Consider the following 22,979-nt stretch of genomic DNA (forward strand, 5'->3'; position numbering starts at 1 on the left):
AAAATCTAACGATGGTAACAGGTTTAATTGGGATCTTCTTAACTCTAGGTTTGTTGTTTGATATACACCAGAAGAATTCACTGTTTCCCCCCCCGAACGCCTGACAGAATTAATGCATTATGGCACGAGACTTTTTTAACAACCGGTGTAAACTGTGAAAAGCTGCGAGTCAACAACATCTGTCCCTTCTTATAATATTCCCATAAAAACACACATGCCTACTGTCACAAAGACATGCTGACATAAAACTTCCTCCATACACACGCCCCTCTTTATTTAGCATCATCTACCTTTTACTATTCCCACTCAGTTTTTGAAGAGAAGAATTGACTAATGTCGACCTGTATATTTCAATTCTCAACCACAATATACATTACTGGAGCGTGCCTGACAGCCAACCTGATCAGGCCCGCTGCTGCTGTTTGTGTGGAGTCATGTTAAAGATGACAAAGACCTTGACAAGCACACTGGAGAGACCTTCCTGTTCCTGATTAGCCCTGTGACAGCTGTATAACTCCGAAATTTTTCCACTGCATCAAGCATGCTACTGTCCAGTCACTGCTGAAAAAGATCAAAAGACAAAAAATACAGAGCTCTCCTGTTGAACAATGTTTTCCTTTTGGATCACAATAAACAAGACTGATTGCTCCGTCTCATTGAACAATAGAACATTTTTCAGGCATTCTGGATAAAGCATTAAGGATTACCGTCATTTCTGCAGCAGTCTTAAGCCGTACTCTGCAAAAGGCCAGAAGAAGTTGGCTGTGTTGTTCTGGGTCAAGAGTATTTCCTGCATCTCCTTCGGTGGTGCATCCGCTCCTCATCCCAGAGAACACTGAGACAATAGAACAGATGGAGGAAGAACACTGTCCGTGCATCTGGTTAAATGCGTTGAAAGGCCATTTTTAGCTCGTCTCCCACTGACAGAGAGGCCTAAAACAACATTTTAGAGGAGCCGAACCACTGTTTCATGTTCTACCAGTACAAACTGAATATTTGGCTCTTTGTAGCAAAGTAGAACGTTGATTTATTGATGTTTAAGTCTGCTTTAAAACGCTCAATAAAGAATTAAAGATGTTCAAGTAACACGTTTTTTTGCTCTGCAGCCCCTCTGACTTTTTCCATTGTGTTGGAGCAGCAGGGGTCGTTTAATGTCAGGAGATGACATGTTACGTAATGTCCGGATTTAGATTCATTGGAAAAAATGAAGAAGGAAATTCCTCATATCACAGCGATTACATCTGTCCATTATCGTTACCATGTTTGATGTTAACTGCTGTAATGGACATGGACAGTAACTTGAGGCTTGAGTCTATTGACAGTAGTGGCGTTAGCACATCACAACGATGGCTTTAAAATGAAAACATAACCTGGCAAAGTTGTATCTCTTAGTACCAGGAAGATAAATTAGACAAAAAAAATCATTCAACAAATTTTTACTGAGTAAAACAAAAGACACGATTCACGAGGTTTCTGTGACCTGCACTGTCGCTTAAACTCTTTAATTTCTTGATCTCAACTCAACCTCCAAGTACTTGCCTAATCCAGAACTTTTTTTCTGCATGTCATGGCCTTCCTCTGTGACTGGAGTTTGTTTTGTTATGCTGAGTTTCTGAGCTAGTTTTTGTCCCGGACATCTTCTTAATGTGCTTGGACTTATTTTTGGCTATTGAAGCTGTGAAACTTAAACACAACAACGGTTGGTGTTTGCAAGTAGATTAAGGTCTCAGTTCTGTGCCTGCTTTTCTTATTTATTCTAAGTATTAAAACTGTTCTTCTGAAAACAACGCCGAAAGCACAGAAAAACTTCAGATGATTATTGTGTAAAAAGTGATCCAGCAATGGTCAATTTACTGCATTACTGTGCGCATAAGAGCAGAGGGCTTTGTTTTCCCACTTGCCAGTGATTCACTTCATGGTGGTGTTTTTAATTTGCTGAAAACTGAAATTGCAGAAGTGAAACCAAGCATGCATGCATTTTGTCTGCTTAAGACTGCCACAGCATTCAGTCTCATGATCTGAGGATTTTGGAAATGAGAACAATCTGTGAGGGCACCGAGCACATGGCAAGAAACTCCCCTCAAAATGGCTCCAATTAAAGTCGAATGCTGCTTTGGCTAAAAAAAGCTGTGTTTTCATCATCGACATGAGGGACTTTTTCCAGATATGACGGCTTTGGCAATAGTTGAACTCTTGCTGCATTTTTCAAAAGCAGGTGCTTGACTCTGATGGTCTGTTAAGTTGACCTAATGAAAAGATAGGAGCACTGATAGGAAACAGATGTGAGCTCGCTGTAGTAGGAATCATCGCTCCAACAATAAGAGGTGACCAGAGAAAGCATTGTTATATGAATGTGGCTCATTGTACTGGCCCATGTGCATTTGATGGAGATGCTTGTGTTCACATTGAAGGTGGGTATGACTCACTTCATCCATTAGATCAGTGGCTGGGGTTTGGACGGAGCAGGCAGCCCTCCCCTGATACTGAGACCACCACGTTACATACAAGCCTTCCCAAACAGCCATCTGCTCGGCATTTCTACGCTGCCTTTGAATCTTTAAGAGAATTAAAATCCTGCAAGTGTAACACTTTGCTGTCCAAGGAGCAGTCACAGCGCTGATCGGCGTGGCAGCAGTCGCACCACCGAGGGCCAACTTTCCTTGAGTAAACGAGGCATGTCTGCCCTCCTTCTCTGGAAATAAGTTCAGACGCTTTAGGGACCCTCGTGAGATCGCTTCAGCACAGATGCGTTATACCCAAAAGGATGACAGAATGCATTAAGGCTCATTTTAAAGCAAAGACATATTTGTTTGCATCCATTTGAATAACAAAAGACGCAGTGTTTTCTACAGTGTTTTGCCCTGTGTGTCCTTCACCTGGTTTTACTGGTGTGTACCAATCATTTTTAACATTTTTGAAAATGTGGAGTCTGATTTTCCAGAGTCGTCTTTACTTGAGTCATGCTGTCAGGGGAATCATACAGACGTATCTGTGTTAACAGTGTCCAGGGGGTCAGGGCTCAGAGGGGTGCAGGGTTGTTATTTAGGCTACAGTTGAGGACCTCTGACACGCCCTCCACACAATTGCATTTTGTTTGACGTCTTACTGTCTGCACACTCTCTGAATGTTCTGAGTGAGTTATCTCCGCGTATCTGTGTGGTGTATACAGCGTTTCGAGGGTGCTCGTTTCTTACTGTTCATCTTTGATAACTGAAGTATCTTTTATTTCTGATTGAACACTTGTAGGCCAGTGGACCCTGATAGTATATGTGAATTTTGTTAAAGGATGCTTAACGATACAGAAACTGATCCAACAAGTGAGAGGGAAAATCCACCACCATTACACAAAAGCTAATGTTAGCACATAGCTCACATCAACGATATTGTTACAACTGAAAGAAAAAAATATAATATAAATAAATTCTAGTATTTCATCAAGACATTCTTGTAACAGATAAAACCTTGTAATATTTGTATTCTGGTTCAAACATTAAGGTTAGCTTGGAATTAGCTGGATGCTAATGCTGCCTTGTGGGCTACTGGGTCAGGAAATATGCTGTTTCACTCTTGTGTATGTTGTAAGCTGTTCCTTCTCTTCACAAAGTCGTCATAGTTTGTGAACAATCAGGAAAAAGTGAAATGATAACATTGAATTGTGTGTGATGGGAAATACAGAAAAAATTGTTTGCTGCCAAAACCTGCGAATGCAAGGGCTTTCAACGTTCGGCCATTTTTTTTAGCTCCAGACATTAGATGTTTATTTAAGAACTCTTTTGCTGGTGGTGCAGTGGTTAGAGTGTGCGCCCCATGTATGGTGGCTGTAGTCCTCCAAGCGGGCGGCCGAGGTTCAAATCCGACCTGTGGCTCCTTTCCCGCATGTCCTTCCCCTCTCTTTCTCCCTGAATTCCAACTCCATCCACTGTCCCATCCTTCTAAAGGCACAAAAAGCCCCAAAATAAATCTTCTAATTCTAATTCTTAAATCTAAAAAACTGAAGAATTACAAAAGCTAGTTGTCTTAAAGAACTAGTTATACTTTTGGTGTGACAGTCTGAGTCACTTTTATGCCAAAAAAAGAATTATAAGCAGTCTTTCTCTGTACGATTAAACATATGAAACTACAGCCAGCCAACAAAAAAAGCTGGAAAGCTCGAGCCCGACTCTGTCCAAACACGACAAAATATGCTTACTCACATTTTAAGTGTTGTGTTTTTGATTGGATGCCATAGCCTTTTCATCACCATGAAGATAATCTGGATTAAAATGACAACTTGGTGAGCTTCATCGTCACGGTTACAATAAAAACATGTGGTTCAGATCAGGGAATGAATGAAGTCGTGCTTTAAATACAGGAAATATTGACAGAAAAGAACCGAAATGATTGATAGTTGTTCTTCTCTTAGGGACAGTCTCACTCTCAAATAAAAAATGTTTATTCCCAAATGTTGAATTCCTTTTGCATCTCTTTGTACTGCTTCAATATTTCTGCAGACACCCAGCCGTGTCTGAAATGACTGATCCGAAAATGATCTTTTAGTTTCTTGCCATTTGGAATAAACTCAGTTCAGCAATCAAACCGCTGTCATTAACACCCCGCAGTCTGTGCTCAGGCAGTAGAGCAAGCATCAGGGGGAGCAGCACTTGTTTCTGCAGATCTGTTGTGTTTACAGCGAGAGCTTGATTGCAGACTTTGTCGCGGTCTCATATTCACTTCCTGTGTTGATCCCCTTTGCCATAGCAGATTTTCTTTCTGAGGCAGCAGTGAGGGCGTGGGGGGAATTTCACTTCTGCTTCACTTCACCCCAAACACCATTCTCCCATGGCGCATGTAAGGAGCCACCATATCCTGCTAAAACAAACAGCATTGAGGAGGTTGAAACAAATGCTTTTGTCTTTGGGTTATATTTAGATCTTAGCATTCACCCAAAAGCCATCTCTCATGAGACATGACTGCCCTCAAAGTGAATAGGATCATACATGTTGGCAGTAGCACTTCTTTGTATTTGCTATGGATCATGTTGTATATGCATGCAATACAGAAGGCAGGAAGTTCCTAATTCTGCCATATGTCTTCTGATAAGCCACAATACGAAAATTACACGGAAATCCAGATAAAGAACGTGCACATATCGGCTTTCTCCTTTTTTTTATCAGCAGGTTTTGTTCACATTATTGAACCACAGCTGCTGCAGCGCTTCAGGCCGCACTTTTGCTCTGATATGGAGATAATTCTTCCCGCCACTCCCTTCACTCATGCTCTGAGTGCTTCAAACCCTGCAGGCCATGGCTCCTCAGAGAGCGCTGTGGTCCAGAAGACAGGAAACAGCTTGAGAGAAGCCCAGGAGTCAAGGCTGTGGGAGGGCAGAGGATAGGGTGGGAAAAGGGGGATTTCCTCATATGGCAGCTTTGAGTTTTATTAAAAGCTTTCAGTTGATTTATCTATTTTTCTTGCATTTTACACCTGCAAAATAAGGGGTGATTACCTCCCTTAAAATGGGTTTGCGGGATCTAGAAATCTAACTGCAGGAATCAGTGATCTTGGTAATCTCTTCACTCTGTCTCTACATCAGATTAACCCCTTAAGGCAAACACTCAAGAGGATAGGCATTTTTGATCAATGATGTTCTTAATGTAATCAAAGTTTGCACCATGCTGACTGCACCAGCCTCTATATGCAAACATCCTTCCTTTAGCTCACACTTCCCCTTCCAGCATGCCGTTTGTCCTAGAGGTTCCACTCTCATTAGCCTTCATCACTCGGAGTGAATAATTAACTGAATTATTCAGATGCTCTGTGATGCTCGCGAGGGGGATCTCTGCTTACTGTGTCTTTAAAGTCGTGCTGAGGGGAGCCTGTACTAAGAAAGGAGGGGGCTGCTGTGCGCCAGTTAGAGGTGTCTGCCTGTCGCAGCCGCTCGAGGTTGACATTAAGAAGAGCGCATGCATGCTTCAGCGAGGAGATACAGCTACACAATTGAAGGCATTGGTACTGAGATTGAACTGGTTCCAGGCAGATACTCATCACATCGGGGATTCATGGATGGACGCAGAGATATTGCAATCGGAATTAACTTGTCAGCCGGTGCGAGGAATCTCTGGATATAATGGGCAATACGACACCGAAGCCAATAATAGGTGAGATTTGTTATTAATGTGCTACCATGAGGTGAAGCGGTGTGTGTGTGTGTGTGTGTGTGTGTGTGTGTGTGTGTGTGGTTGTGTGTGTGTGTGTGTGTGTGTGTGTGTGTGTGTGTGTGTGTGAAACGGTGTGTTATAGTCACAGACACACATGGCTGCGTGCAGACGCGCTTCTTCTCATCACGGGGGAGCTGAGCGTGATTCCCAGAGAGCGAGTCCAAACCAGCGCTCCCACCGCCGTTTTATTCTGGGAAAATATCCAATTTTTTTATACATGGTTTATAGAATTATAACCAAGGATGCAGCATTACGTGTTAAGAGGAGAAACGTAAAGGGCGACAACTCTCTGCTGCTCATGGTCATCATACAAGCCTTAGGATCATCATCAGCAAAAGTCTGTTTTTATCTCAGAAAATTACCTTTGCAACTATTGCCAACTACTTTATTTAGATCTGCTATAAATTGAATAAAGTATGTTTTTGTCAGTAAAAGACTTATCTAAAATACAATAAATGACTCATTTCCATAAGATTTGAAATGGGGATTAAATGGCTTTTTCAGTGTCACACTTTTTTTTAAATACTGCATTCTTGGTTCTGTGTATGTTGAGCAAATCAAAACCCATAAAATCTGGCAGGAATGAGCTCTTTTCTTGGTTCTGACGTTGTTTTAATGTCATTCTTTAGTAGTTTAATTGGAAGCTGCAGCGTGACAGCAGCAAAGTCACACATGTGGCACTAAACACATGTTACAGAAACACCAGGAAACATGAAAATAGACAAATCAATAAATAAAAAACCCCGATAGGACCATGCTCCTGATATATTACCTGTGTGTGTGTTGTTATTTCCGCTATCAAACCTGCGTTATATGATTTGCTATCTCAAATGCTGCCATGGACTTAGTTCTATCTGAGACTTGATTGTCGGCTTCATTTTTTGCAGAAAGCTGACGTTATGAGCTCTCAGACTCTTCCCTCTCTGACCCTTAAAGCACATTACTTGATAATCACTTCCCAGCATCACTTTGATTTAATGTCTGTCACACTCCCACGCCCCCAACAGACCCACTCTGTGGCTAAATGATGTGGTTACTGCTACCAGGGCCGGTTGACGTAGAGTTTGGACAGAAAACAGTTAGTCACAGAGGAGCAGGAGCAGCTTGGTTCCATTGCTTGCTCTGTATGGTTTTGATTAACATTACATTAATAGACTAGATGCCTTTACTGATGCTTTAACTAACATATGCTGCACATATTATGGAAGTGGTTGTTTTTCTCGATAAATTACAAAAGGTCATTTTATATTTTATACAAATTAAATTGATTGATTTTGCAGACATGCAGGCTGAGGAACTCCTCGTACTGTGAATAAAATATCAAGTGATGACATGACACAGTGTTTTTGCCAGAAACATTCATCGTCACAACCCCTGGAAACAGAACACGTCCTGAAATTCCCTTTAAATGCACTGGGATTTATGTCTTTCCCATTAAATGGGCTGCAGTAGATCAACACATGTGGCCTGGAGATAAGGTATAAGATGAATAAAGAATAAGAAGCATGATCTTGTGGCCAATGATAACTCTGACGAATGCGCATGAATCGGTTTTACATTTGAAATGGCTTTCCTTGGCATAGCAGTGTCTTGTGGAGTCTTATGATTGTGTTGTTTCTCTCTAAAAGCGACTGAACCACATGTGGTAGAAGAAGTAGAGGCTGACAATATGTGAAGCTTTTACATGATAATCACAGATCTGAATGAGGTCACATGATTAAGGTGTGGCATTTAATGAAACCATATCAAAGGTTTTCAAAGCCAGTGATCAATCTTTGCCTCCTGATGAGAACAAGTACGTACTCTGGGTATCTTTGCTGACATTGAACTTAAAGTCAAGCATCTCATTTTTACAAAAAAGGAAAAAAAAACCCTGCGCTCATTGAGAACCCAAAAGGTCATTTAACAACACGTACCGCTGTTCTGAGACATTTCTAGAATAGATTCAACTGCAGATGCGGCCTCAGCTGCTCTGTAAATCAGTTTTTCTTCATTTTCTCAAGCTGTCTATAGATCCTGTTGAAGACACTGGTCTTGCTTTTCTTTTTTTTCATAACAACAGAAAAAATACTTGTTATAGTTTTTGAAAACTGCTTTAAAAGTGATCTCAATAAAGACACATAATGAAATAGCAGATTCCTTTTCGTGAACAAGATTCATGTTTACACTTTACCAAAATGCAACACAGGTATTTGTGTGGTCTGACAAATGTGTTCAAAACATTTCCTTCCTTTTAAAACTGTGGCTTTGTTTATGTCCATGTTTACTTATCATAGGTATTCTCTTGCATTTTTAAAGATTGCTAGGTATTTATTTTTTAGGACACAGAATGCTTTGCTGTGTGACTAGAACGCAATGATAGTACATGACAGGAAGTAACTCAGGCGTCGAGCTGCCCCTCGCTGCATGACCCGTCGTGCTATGCCTTTCATCTAATAATGGCCAGTGTCTATATCAGTCTTTATTGTATTTCCTTTAACGGCAGAGAAGCAGTATAGCAATCTGTAAGTGAGGCAGTTGATCCTTGGATTACATAAGCTAAGCGTTCACATGATCTCCTACAAACTCTCTAACACTAGTATATTTCACTCCCTTAAAAGCCAATGTCTGCGGCCCAAAGATGGGGGCTACCGCTGATCATTTGAGACGTTACAGATGTTCTTGCTGCTGCCTCATAGTTTAGAATATAATCAGTGATAATGTCTAATTTAGGAAATGTACTGTGGAACATTTCACTGAGTTATTGTCTTTACATCAGGTCGCAGTGAATTTTAAACAGAACTGTAATCACTCTGTGGCTCAGAGCAGAGAAGAAACACCGCCTCCCTTTGAATACTGGATTTCAGCCAGTCTATACCATAAACACTCATCTACTGTTTTAATTTCATTTAATATGAAACTCAAACAATCATTAATGCAGAGTTCAGCTTGTCTTGTTTGATTTCTTGTCCTTGTTTAATCTGCAAATTTTATTTTTCTCCAAGACATTCTTTTTCAACACTGAATCCTGTGAAGATGAGATGAAAGATTAAACTGTATTTTTCTATTTCTTTCAGGCTTAGCTCTGTGTGATTCATTCTTCCGAAGATAAGCGTCGAGGAATGAAAGGGGCCATTCAGGGTTTTGTTTATGCTGTAGGCCAGGGTTGTATGCATCCCATAAATAAGACGAGGTCTTATTGCGTCTGTTGTCAACTTTCTGTGGATTATTTTAATGCCCTCTCTCCTGTGAGGCTGCTAATATTAGCTCTGCTCCGATCAGTGTGGATTTTTACATAAACCAAATGTTTCCCTGTGATATATGCACAGGGGTTTTGTCCAAACTTACCTTGTTTTTTCCTGTGATATAAATACCCCGTATGGATGTGGGGAGAAGACTGATTTGGGCCAGTCTGCCTTTTTATACTGTAAATGTGGGTTACATGCTAAAATGGACTGTTTCATGTATTTGCTAAGAGGCTTTAAGTGTCTGTGTGGGAAAGAGAGTGTGAGACTGTGGACTCCTTAACATAATCGGCCTCTGCCCTCTAAACCGACTGGCATGGACCACTTGCTAACAAGTTATAGTGTGCTGATATGTTTGTCTCTTTTTCCAACAGCTGGTGTCTCTAACATGGCAGATTTGACCCGGGTCACACACACACACACACACACACACGCACACACACACAGCCAGACCTGATGTTCACACACACACCACGCTGCTCTGATCAGGTTCAATCGCCGATGGCTTACTCTTCTTCTCTGATTTTTGTGTGACAGATGCGACTCTGCAACAACGCCCGGTGGCCAACAGGCCGTACTACACACTGCCTAACAATGGGGCAGGTGTGGAGAGAAGAACGTCCGCTCCTCCGGTCAGCGTCAATGTGGAGTCACCTCGCTTTCATCCCCACGCCAAAGGCAAGAACATCAGGCTGGATGGGCAGCTTCGCCGGGCCACGCGCAAGAACAGCTTCTGTAACGGCATCACGTTCAGCCACAGGCCCGTCCATCTCTATGAGAAGGTGTGTGTTCAGCTCTTTGAGAGTACATTTATTTTAATAGCTTCAAAAAAAAAAAAAAAAAATTACATTTGGATGAATGTCTTTACTTCAGGTGCGTCTTCGTCTGTCTGGCGTGCACACTGGCTGGAGTGGAGCTCTACGCTTTGGATTCACCAGTTTGGACCCCAGCGAACTTGTCACTACAGACATCCCCAAATACGCCTGTCCAGACCTGGTTACCCGGCCGGGCTACTGGGCCAAAGCTCTGCCAGAGAGACTGGCCCTGAAGGACAATGTGCTGTCGTTTTGGGCCGATCGCCATGGCAGAGTCTTTTACAGCATCAATGAAGGAGAGCCTATCCTCTTCCACTGTGGGCTCAGCATCGGCTGTCCCCTGTGGGCCATCATAGATATATACGGCATCACGCAGGAGGTCACACTTCTAGGTAAGCGTTTGAATATGGAGACATTGCAAACGCTCAGAGAGAGAATTGTATTGTTTTTGGCTAAGAGAAGTAAGCAGAAGCTGACTCATGAAGCAGAAAGGAAGTGAGAGGAACACATTTCACAACAGGGCTGGTCATGAGACTGTACGCAAGCCATCATTACCATTTATATATATTTGCATAAAGTATTAAGTAATGGGTATTTTTCTGGATGGACTTAAATAGTCAGCTAGAGAGCGGTCTATTTTGACCATCAACCCAGAAACCTCAGGAACTTATTTTTATAGAGTCAACACATTCACAGCTAATTTAAGCAGCTTCCTGACGGTTCAGAGAGCAGCTGTGTAGTGAAGCTCTTCAGCAGCAGAGTAGGCCAAAGTAGAGTAGGTGTGAGGGTCTGGAGCAGTTCAATGACTCAATGATCCTTTATTTGTGTGACAGAACTGGATTGTAAAGAGAAAAATAAACCTGGTCTGGACCACAGAAGTCAACCCAACCATAACCACTTACTCCCTGTTTATAATGGTTTACTATCTCTTTCCTGTACTTCATCACTTACTCTCTCCTCCTTCATCCTCTCCCCCGTGGTTCCCTCTCGTACTCGGGTGTGTTTATCTTCAGTCTGACAGGAGCAATGACCATGTTTGGTCATTGCAGCAGATCCCAGGAGCTTTGGTGAGGGGCCAGAGCGATCAACTTCTGCAGCATCACTAGAAATAGTAATAGAGGAATGTATCTGTGGACTACTAGAGCCAGAGTTGTTTATATGTAACCCCCACTCCTATAAAGAGAAACACAACTGTGCTGTGATCTCTATTCATAAAGCAGGGAAGTTAAGAGAGGTAAAGCCACCACATTCAACAATAACTTTCTAACTATGGTTTATATTGTCTATGTGCTCTAGGAAACATAGAAGGACATAAAAGCTGGCAACTAAAAAGTTTCAGGTATCAGCTTTTTGTGAAATTAAAAAATATTGTCACTTGAGTTGCTGTTCAATTTCCTGATATTTGCTTTGAATTGAGTGTGGTTGTACTTGGATATGTTATACATCATTAATTCCACAATCAAATTGTTGGAAAAATCCCACAACTGCTATATCCTGCGGATTTTAGTCTGACCGTTGACGATCCCTTCTGGCCAGTGGGTGCGGGCCGGCATAAGGAATTTGGTTCTGCCATAGTGTAACACCAGCCGACAACACAGAGCTAACATTTAGTTGAGAACAATATAGCGGAGTCACAGATTTCTTTGCATCTGCCTTGCCAACTGCTGACTTCTTCATAGTGAGCAAAGCATATTTTAAATCACCATTTTGGCTCAGTTTCAAATGGCAGGGCTTCTTCTTCTTCTTCTTCTTCCTCTGATTCTGACGCAGACTACACAAACATACCTTTGCTGATTGTCACATGCTAGGTTGATGTGTAGATGGCAAAGATAATTTCAAATTCAGATCTGCAACACTCAAAACAAGGTTTTCTAACAGTTAGGAAGTTTAATTTAATCCGATTTCGTTCATGCCTAATGAGAAATGTTATTATTTACTCATTTGTATCATTTAAAGCCAAATTTCCTTCGGCCTTACTGTAAAGTAAAGGTAAGGGGGGTGAATATGCCGGTGATTATCAAACACACTGCTGGTGACACAGCATATTTCTCCTCTAAACTAAATATTTATTCAACCAGCAAGAAACACAACAACTCCAGCTGCTTTCAGCTCGTTCTAGGTCTGCTATCGGTTACTAGACATGTCCATTGACAAGTATGATGAAAACAGAGACTCCAAACTGTGTGAAAAACACGTTTAATCTTTCATTCATCTATCCGTCTCATCAGCCTGTCTTCAGTCACCGTGGGAAACAGTGTTACAAGTAGTTGTTAAAAAATGGACATCATTTTTATAACGTCATAAATGTATCGTTTCTAATGTCTATTTGCTGGTTATCTTAGCCTTTAACGGTAAACTGAATGTCTTCTGGTTTTAAGCCGATGACGAGATAAAAATATATAAGGATGTCGCTTCAGGACATTGTGATTTTTCACACTTGTCTCATGATATATGCATCCTAAATCCATCTATTGAGAACGTTCTCAGCAGATAATTCACAATGAAATTAGTTATTTGATGCAGCGCTATCATGTGCCCATAAAAACAAGTACCAGCAGTAACACATGCAGAGATGACCTTTTCTCCACACATCATAGCAGAAAAAGGGACAGAGAAAAAGTGTTAAGTAGAAGGGGAATGATCTGAGCTTCTTTAGGACACCATCATATGATATATTGTCTTATTGTGTAACTGTTTCTTCATCCTCTCCATCACAGAAAGCACGTTTGCAGAGAGTGTTGGCTCCAGCTGCCTGAGTGCGGCCCGTCTGAGTGCCTATCTGCCCCAGAGTAACCACGACTCGGCTAATTACAGCAACAATCAGCTGGAGAATAACCAGGCAGCCGCTGCCAAGATGGCCAACCTCCAGCTCAATAACTACACTCAGATCATCCCCTGCTGCTCCTCCACATCCTCCTCCTCCTCCACACCGTCCTCATCTGCTTCCACTGGATTCAGCGTCCCCAGGGTGGTCCGAGGCCTCCCTTCCCCGCTGGACAATGACTTGCACTTTCACCCAGTCAGGGGCTCCGATGTTATCCTCTCAGCGGACCGCTCAGCTGCCTGTATCCACTTCCTGGACAGCAGTCGGACTCTGGTGTTCAGTGACCGGCCACTGCACGTTGGTGAGACTTTGTACGTGGAAGTCGGCCACCTGGGTCTGCCATATTTTGGGGCTCTGTTGTTTGGTTTAACGTCCTGTGACCCAGCTAGTTTACATGCCGGGGACTTGCCGGCGGATCCTGAGGTTCTCCTGGACCGTAAGGAGTACTGGGTTGTGCACCGGGGGTTCCCCATGCCATGTTCTGGAGACGTGCTCAGCTTCAGTCTGCTGCCCAGCGGAGAGGTGCACCACGGTGTGAACGGAGTGGGACGAGGCAGGCTGCTGTGTGTGGACTCCTCTCAGGTCCTGTGGGCCTTTTTCACGCTGCATGGGGCTGTCAACAGACTCAGGATACTCGGTAAGCTGGGTGTGAGGAAAGTAACAAATACAAGAAATAAAAACCCCCAAATTACCCATTTTAATGGAATGACTACAGTTTTTTTTTGTTTCTTTTAAATGCAACAAATCGGAACAAACCTCATATCTCATACAGTACTTCTTAATCATGGGCAAAAGCTACATCACCTGTAAGCAATAGTCCATCTTGAGCTTAATACTTGAAGAGAGTCTGAGGAGATTGATACCACACTCATACTTTCTGTTAAATGTTGGGCTTAATTCAACAGGTAGTAAGCTTAGGATAGACTGGGGTTCTTTGCCAGACTTTTTCTTGGCTCTGTACAGTTGCCACACAACCAGCAGAGACCACAGGGGGGCTCTGGGTCATGGACCAAAAAATAGTCTGGCACAAAGCCAATCACAGAACAATGAACTGTGATATAATGTGTTAAGTAGAGGTGCTGGTATGCAGGTTTTTGTTCTCTTTGGACAGAGCCAGGCTAGATGTTTCTCCTTGTTTCCAGTCTTAGTGCTAATCTACGGTAAATTACTGTTGCTTCATATTTAATCGGGGAAAATGACGGTGGTATCAACTTTCTAATGAAGTTATCTGCAGTTAAGCAAACATGCACGTATCCTAAAAATCCAAAACATTTGCATTCATGCCCCCATACAGGCACACACTTTTTAATACTGATCACTTTATTCTTGAGTTGATGCAACCGCTCTGATTTATTTTTTCCCAGACTTAAGGAATGCAGCAGAGTGGTTTATGTCTGCATGTGTCTGTTTGAGCAGGGACCTATCTGTCCCAGTCCCACTACTCCCACATAAACTCCCATCAGCTCAGACCCTATTGTTAACAGCTTCTGACCCAACAATATTATCCTCTAACCGGATACAAATTTCCCCAATGAAACTTGAGCATTGAAAATGATCTAATCTGACTGGTTAGTGCCGGTAATCATTAAGCTTCACTCTTTAACAGTTCAAGTGCACGGTTTAATATAACCTTTGCTTGAATGCAACCTTTAAAGTCTGTGCATGATTATCTGCTGTTTGTTCATGTGTATTTTTCTTTTTGACTCAGGAACACTGCAGTCCAGTCCTCCCTCCACGTCCCCCAGCACTTCTCAGAGCAGCAGTCCAGATGACAGTGATTCAGACCTGGCGTTCAGCGTCAACAGATCCTCCTCGGCCTCTGAATCCTCTCTGGGTAGGTCTCCAAACATTGACATCATGCATCAACATTACATTATATATGGAAACCATCACAAGGTCACATCCAAGGCTGTGTTGAAAACTGTACTGTTTTTGACAATAGACAAGTCATGAGAAAGACTCATTTCAAGAGGCAACAAAGGATCTGGATCTAGTTCTAAGTCATCAGCTGGTTAACAAAATAGGGTTCTGATATGGAAATCTGTATTTGGCATGACTTACTGTAACACAGACAGAGAAAAAATAATGTTTAATAGAAGCAACAGTCTCTAAATCTTCCCGCAATTAGGACATTAAGTATGTTTATAGCCAAATCATAACAAAAGTTTTCTCACAACACAACAGTAGTGGAAGTGAAAGAAAAAGTAACAGGAGATGTAGTTTATTTTTTTTTAAAATGTCATGCACTGTAAGGGTGCCCGGCCACATGGTCTAACAAGTCACTCGAGAAAAAACAAGAGCAGCAACGTGAGAAAAAGAGATACATAACAGATATTCCCATAATCGTTCTGCTCAGACGTTGGAACTTCTTCACATGTTGAGTATGGGCTATAACTTAAATAGATCAAACATAAAGCACCCTCCTTTGCTTTTAGGAAGGCGTTTAACAAAGACTGAGCTCGCTGAAGCACTTTGTGTGTAAACAGGTAGTCTATCTTCATCAGACATAGAAATGAAAACACATCAGGACCAACTTGACATCTTGGATCTGACATAATGGACAATAAAACAAAGAGTGTTTTTCATTTTCCACATTTCCCAGAACACTTTCTGTCTTCCTCTGGAGATGAGTCAAGCGACTTGCTCCCAGTGCCAGAGGAAGTATCTCACATGTCAGTTGTGCACATAAAGACCTCTGTGCTCTAAATAGGTTAAGGGTCACACAATGCTCTGGATCCTGGAGTATTTGTTAAATGGTAAATGGACTTGCGCTTATATAGTCTTCCAACTACTCAAAGCACTTTTACACCACATGTCACACCCACCCATTCACACACTGATGGTAGTGATGATCGCTATGTAGTATCATCCATCAGAAGTAACTAATCCCATTCTTACACTACCACTGAAGCAGCGGGAGCAATTTGGGGTTAAGTGTCTTGCCCAAGGACACATTGGACATTTGGCCAGCTGGGGATCAAACCCTCGACCTTCCGGTTGAGAGGTGACGACTCTACCAATTGAGCCGCCCATTTAATTCTAGTTTGCAAAGAGCTTCTTCTGATCATTTTTTTAAAAAAACTTTTTAAGTCAGTCATACTGTTTTAAGTTGACTGACAAGACACATTGAATAATGTCTATTGCATTGTGGAGGCCTGCTTGTCAAATATTTATATTAACACAAAGAACAGGTCTAGAACATACTCTTTGAATGTACAGAGAAGCAGCATTAGGTAACCAATGAGCAGGAGATTATCAACAGTGGCAAGTAAAAAACTTCCTAAGACCGGCAGAAACCACAACCAGACTCATGATGAAGAGCTATCTGCTGAGACCAGCTCAGGCAAGAAAGAGAGAGTCAGTTTAAAAAAACAAATGTGGATAAAGACAACAAACAAAAATAACAACAAATAATAGATATGTGTAGTATAAGTGTCAGTGAAAATGTTTCAAATATGACAAATATTTACAAAAACAAATCTGTCAAATGGCTAATAAAGGTGACTGACAAGAAGAAAACGTTTCTGTTTTCATGCATCAGTGTCTCATGTTTTCGTTTATTTCCCTCCAGTGACGGCACCCAGCTCCCCTCTCAGCCCTCCAGTCTCTCCGACTCTCTCCGCCCCGGAGCTTCCCCCTGCTGGAAAGAACGGAGAGTGCACCATTTGTTTCGACCAGGAGGTGGACACTGTAATCTACACCTGCGGACACATGTGCCTGTGCAATGACTGCGGGCTGAAGCTGAAGAGACAGATCAATGCCTGCTGTCCAATATGCAGGAGACCTATTAAAGACGTGATCAAGACATATCGGCCATGATGGTGCACGTGTTTGATGAGCAGGTGCTGAGGCTTGTTACATTCAGAACACGCGTGTCCTCTTCTCAGGCCCAGCTGGACACTGATCTTGGAGATTAGCCATCCCAGGACATATTTGTGCCTATATTTCCATTTTGTAAGGGTTGGTAGTTTTTGGTGAAAGGCTCAGCGCCTTATTCGCAGAACTATGATGAAGCTCATCGTAACACAAAGACTGCACACATGAGCGCCTATATTTTGGCTAAGAAATAAAAGATAAATCATTCGCTCCTGTTTTATATTTTCAAAGTGAGGTCTCTGATGTCACAGGTATTAGCTTAGCAGAAAAGCTTGCTGTAATCAATGATCTGTCCCCTCATTGTCCTAGATTTAAATGTGCTTCAGCAGAATACTCAGACCGTAGTCTATAAATTCTAGTGCCTTAGATTTTTGTCACTTTGTGTGTCCAAGTAATAACGCTAACAATCCTAGCCATATTTTCAATGTACAGAACTGAGAGCTGATGGTGTAAAAGGAGCACAAATTAAAATGTGTAGAAGTAAGTGGAAATATCTGACTGTATGGTGAGTGTGTTCAATGTGTAATAAGGCAAGTATGTTTGGGAAGTACAAAGTAAGAATCTGGTTTTGCACAGTGAGAGAAAAATAAAAGTGTGATCAAAATGTTTGTGGTGGGATTAATAACGCTGACACAACTTCACCTCTGAATGTATTTGAAAAACATTTTCACCAACAAACATTCTGTTTTACCTCTTCATCAGGATTTAGATAAAAATGCTGTTTTGTATTTTATGTACACTAATTAGCACACATACAGCACCACCACTGAGGCGCAGTGGTAGTGGTAGAGTGGTAGAGTCGGTCGTCTCTCAAACGAAAGCTCGGGGGTTCGATCCCCAGCTCCTGCAGGCATATTCCTAACATGTCCTTGGATAAGACACTTAACCCCAAGTTGCTCCTGCTGCTTCATCTGTGGTGTGTGAATGGGATTAGTTATTCCTGATGGTCACTTTGTATAGCAGGTGTAAATGGGTAGATGTGACATGCAGTGTAAAAAGTGCTTCAAGTAGTCAGAAGACTAGAACTATACAAAGCTCTAAAAGAGCTACACAAGCTCAAGTCTTCTTATTTAGTGAGACTACCAAAGATTGCTGATACCAATAATATATTTCTCTTACAAATACTGGCTGCAACTTCTTGCGATTCTTTATTACACTATAAATGCCTTAAAAAAAAACCTACAAAACAAGCGCTGTCATTTCTTTTACATTTTACAAAAATAGATGTCTCATCTGATCAGGATCATGGGATGCAGAAGCACTGCTTGTCAACAAGCAAGGCAGGCAACTGCTTCGGGCCCCAGACCAATAGGGGGCCCTAAAGTAGCAGCCGAAGATGTGCAAATTTAGCAATGACGGCAGGAGACCTCCCTAAGCAGGCCACATATGACAGCACTCACTCTTGTCGCCTTGCTGAATAGACCCATAGACTCTAGAATCGCCACTGATGGGATGTGAACAAAGTTTTCGACATTGAGATGCACTGCATTACAGAAACTGTGTATTGTGTGAATACCCGGAGGGACATGCAAAGGGAGAACATGCAAACTCCACACCTGAAGGCCCTGTCCCCGTGGGATTCGAACCAGGAACCTTCTCGTGATGCAACAGTGCCAACCGCCGCATCACATTGCAGCCCAAAACAACTGTTTGCCAACATTTATTGAGCAAACATGTCACCCAGGTTAGCTGTTAGCTTATTGCTAGCCTTCTTACCAGAAATAAATGTTGACAGATATCCTATATTTATTCTGAGCTCCTGAAACACGATGCTGAATCGATGATAAATACTTATTGAGTGTACTCAGTGCCTCTGAATTGATCAAACTTTAAAGTCAAACTATTTGTGTGAAGCTAAATACGTTCTATCGAACATTACACCTTTAATTCACATGTAAAATAACTTATGGTGAAGCTAAATGAGAAGCTTACAGCTCTTATTATTAATACAATCAGTAGTAGATACACTATAGTGATGTCCTGCCATTTGTTGGCATGGAGTTTTGATGGAGAGTCCAAGGGGGTGTAAACAAGCTGGTAACAGGGGCCTCTATGTCCAGTTAACAATCATTAAAAGCATAAAAATATTAAAATCAGGCTGAAACACACTCAACACATCTTACACTTTCTCACATTTTTTCTTCTTCATATAAATGGAACCTTAAACTTTCTGGGGATTTTGCCTTCTGTATATCCAAACATACAGCATACATCTAAGATAAACCCCCATCCCACCCCTGTGCGGTGCCTTTTAGAATAATAGTCTAAACATATTGACGGCTCTTTCTATTTTGTAAATGGACTACAGTTGGTATAGCAGAGAAAGGAGCAGCCTCTCAATGTTTGTGTTTCTTTTCATGAAAAGCTGTGCACAGTTTGTGGAAATCCCTGATGTAAATGTCGGAAGACAGTGACCACCTGCGTAACTGTGAAAATGGTTGGAAAGATGCTCCCCTCTGCTGGATGACAGGTGCAAAACAACATTTGTGTTTCTAGTAGATTTTTGAAAAGTCAGATTGTGGAGATCACAGAGAGGACTACAGGTTAAAAATAACTCATCAGTAAGGTCTTAACATTGATCTACATTTCCTTGAAGTAGAAACCTTTTATTGAATTATGCAAAATATAAATAAAGAAGATTTTTATTTAACATTTTTTTAACTGGGTAATTAACCCATTAATATCAAGATGTCTTTCACAAGGGTGACCAAAGAGGGCAGCAGCACACGTCATAATAAATATCACATGATTAAGGAACAGTTCACAAACCATAAATTAAGAGCAACAACTATTAAACTGTGCAAATTGGTTGGATGCGATCACAAATTACAATTCTAAAACACATGGTCTCTTGTTTTTTGTGTCATTTAGAACAAGAAGGAACTAAACCAAGTTTAGCTTCACAAATAAGACTTTGAACTATCGCTCTTCATACATCTTGGTCGTTGGTGAAGTTGTGCCAGAAAATCCTCTTCTTCTTAAAGGCAGAATGTGTGATTTTTAACACTTAAATGTAGCAGAAATCAAGTATATCCTCTGAAAATAACTCTGTGAGTCATGACTGTCTACGATGAGTTGGACACCCGAGTCCCACTGTCTGTGATGCTTTCCGAGCTTTCTGAGTCCTATTTTCAGTTTGTTTAAAATCGCCCGACGGCCAGCTCATCCCCTCGAGTATAAAAGTTGTTTAATTGAGGGACTAGAGAAAAGAAGAATAACATACTGTACTCACTGATTAACTGTGTTTCTAGATCACGCTCATTTCAGGTAAATTTACATGCAGTGTGAAGATACGAGCATAATAAAGATCGCTAGCATTAGCATGCTAACACAGCAATGCACTGCGAGTTGTTTTGGTTTCATGCTGGTGCTCAAGGGCGACATCTGCTGGATAGAAAAATCGCATATTCTACCTTTAAGCAAGTATATCTCAAAAAAGCAGAAAAACTCACCAAAACAACTGAGGCAGAAAAAAAGTGAATTAAAGTCACTTGAAATAGCTCCTTTTTGGAGTCTGCCTCAGGAGGCCGTTTGAGGAATTGCAGTTTGATATTGAGTTGTCTTAATTTTCAGCCCAACAAATTGCTGCTTGGTTGAGCTGCTACAGTCGTCTTTGCAGGGTGGAGTTCAACTGAACAAGATAACAGTTTATATGAAATAGATTTCATTATGAAGCTAAGAAGATACTGGTCCTCACCAGGGGCCTGTCAAAGCAGGATTCGGGGTTAGCTCGGTAACTTCAGGGTTAACCCTCGGTTTTCAGTCCTACGAAGGTCATTCACTTCCTACCTGGGTCTATTGCCATGGTGACTTATGCTGCACACCATTATCTGCTCCGGAGCAGGTTATGTTGGAGATATATGATCAACAAAATCTCACTGACCAATCAGATCTCTTGGTCGAGGAGCTCCCGGAGCTGATCGAGAGGGGGGCGGGCACTTAATGTGTCCCGAATGATTTTACATCAGTTTGTAATGTGAATTATTATTATTATTTTTTTTTACTGATATCATCCTTAATCATTCAACAGAGACTGAAAAAGCACTTTTTTGAGCATTTAGATTTTTAAGATGTAAAATTACGAATAGCTTCTCATGGCTTTGAATGAACTGCTCAAACTGCTATAGCCTACACACCACATGAAGGAGTCAGAGCAGTTATTACTGTCAGTTCTATTATAGTAAAATTATAGTAAGCTGTAGTTTGCGCATTAATACTCGTCGTCTTTTCTTTCATCTGCCAATTGTCTTTCCTGCATTTGTTCCTGCAGCTGTGTAACTTCAGTCTTTGGGAGCCTGTTTGTCTTAAACTTCTTTCTATTATTAATATGGTTTGTTCAGAGTTTGTCAGAGATATGACAATATGCTGACGACAGACACAGTTATTATTGTGATAGGTTATATGAAGCTAACTTTCTTTGTTATTGTGTGTGTTTTCTTATTTGTTTTTGTTTTCTTATTTGTTTTTGTGTTTTCTTATTTGTTTTTGTTTTCTTATTTGTTTTTGTTTTCTTATTTGTTGTGTGTTTTCTTATTTGTTTTTGTTTTCTTATTTGTTTTTGTGTTTTCTTATTTGTTTTTGTTTTCTTATTTGTTTTTGTGTTTTCTTATTTGTTTTTGTTTTCTTATTTGTTGTGTGTTTTCTTATTTGTTTTTGTTTTCTTATTTGTTTTTGTGTTTTCTTATTTGTTTTTGTGTTTTGTTATTTGTTGTGTTTTGTTATTTGTTGTGTGTTTTGTTATTTGTTGTGTGTTTTGTTATTTATTGTGTTTTGTTATTTGTTGTGTGTTTTGTTATTTGTTGTGTGTTTTGTTATTTATTGTGTGTTTTCTTATTTGTTATGTGTTTTCTTATTTGTTTTTGTTTTGTTATTTGTTGTGTGTTTTGTTATTTGTTGTGTGTTTTGTTATTTGTTGTGTTTTGTTATTTGTTGTGTGTTTTCTTACTTGTTTTTGTGTTTTCTTACTAGTTGTGTGTTTTCTTATTTGTTGTGTTTTCTTATTTGTTGTGTTTTCTTATTTGTTGTGTGTTTTCTGATTGTGCTTTGCACTTCAGGGCCACCGTAGCCAGGAAGTTACAGATGGCATGCAGACTCATTATTTGACACAAAAACCTACTCCTTCACAAATGTGAAAGTTTTAATGTCAAACTGCAGAGTGGATCCATGTACTCCAAACCTCCAGGGAGCCTGTGGCAGCCTTTTGGTTTGTGCTTTTGACACTCTTATTCAGGAGTGTTTAGTGTTGAAAACAGATTTGAAAATTGTAAAGATAATTTATTGTAGCTCTAATGACAAGAATATGACTTCAGAGAGAGGATTCCAATATCCACTAACACCACTACATTCACCTTTTAATCAAAAAGAACGCTATAGGTTAGCTTCCTCTTAAACTTCTTTCATTCTCTTCTTTGGTTTGTCACTAAGGCGCTCACGTTCACAGTTTTTCATCTCTTAATAGGCCATGAGCACAATTTATAGCCTAAGCCTTCTAGATAGGAAGGCCTGATTGTAAATCATCAACCAGTTGTCTTTAGGGAATTTTACTGTTTGCAAGAGTCTGTATCGGACACTTGAAGGCGCCATTTCCACGCACTACGGAGGAGAGGCTGTTTGTTCACAAGAAGAAACATGACTAGTTGTTAAAAGGCTTCTGCTGTAAACTCTTTAAATAAACATAAGCTACAGTATCGTCGCCATGACTCTCCACAACTCAACATCCAAGATGTTGATCTTCAAGTTGGTTTTTTTACCAGCCAGACAGGTAAAGCGAAAAGAGGCACAGCGATCAGTTTGCAAACCTTTTTTTTTTTTTTTTTTTTTTTAATCTTTCGATTGCTTCAGTCTATTTGCCTTGCAGACAGATACAAAGAAAGATAGTGTGCTCATTAAAGCAGAAAAATGGACTCTCCGCCAGTGTGCGTGTGTGTGAGAGAGAGCCTCGCATCCTCGCATTTCCATTACGCACAGCCAGGAGAGCGCTCACATGCCTCCTGAACGAGCTCTCCCGCGCGCAGGAAGCACCTCGGTGACTCACGGGAACCTGACG

The 22,979-nt window shown here is 41.0% G+C and overlaps 1 protein-coding gene across 1 annotated transcript; it reads left to right on the forward strand.

Moving 5' to 3' along the window:
- Positions 1 to 5,659: 5,659 nt before the first annotated feature.
- On the forward strand, positions 5,660 to 17,537 carry neurl1b (neuralized E3 ubiquitin protein ligase 1B). The gene is made up of 6 exons (XM_061047710.1): positions 5,660 to 6,134; positions 9,956 to 10,200; positions 10,292 to 10,625; positions 12,951 to 13,694; positions 14,766 to 14,891; positions 16,629 to 17,537. The coding sequence occupies exons 1-6, from the start codon at positions 6,104 to 6,106 to the stop codon at positions 16,874 to 16,876; spliced, it is 1,728 nt and encodes a 575-aa protein (XP_060903693.1). The 5' UTR covers positions 5,660 to 6,103; the 3' UTR covers positions 16,877 to 17,537.
- The last annotated feature ends 5,442 nt before the right edge of the window (positions 17,538 to 22,979 follow it).

This window comes from Labrus mixtus, chromosome 10 (genome assembly GCF_963584025.1).
Source record: "Labrus mixtus chromosome 10, fLabMix1.1, whole genome shotgun sequence".
Lineage (NCBI taxonomy): Eukaryota > Metazoa > Chordata > Actinopteri > Labriformes > Labridae > Labrus > Labrus mixtus.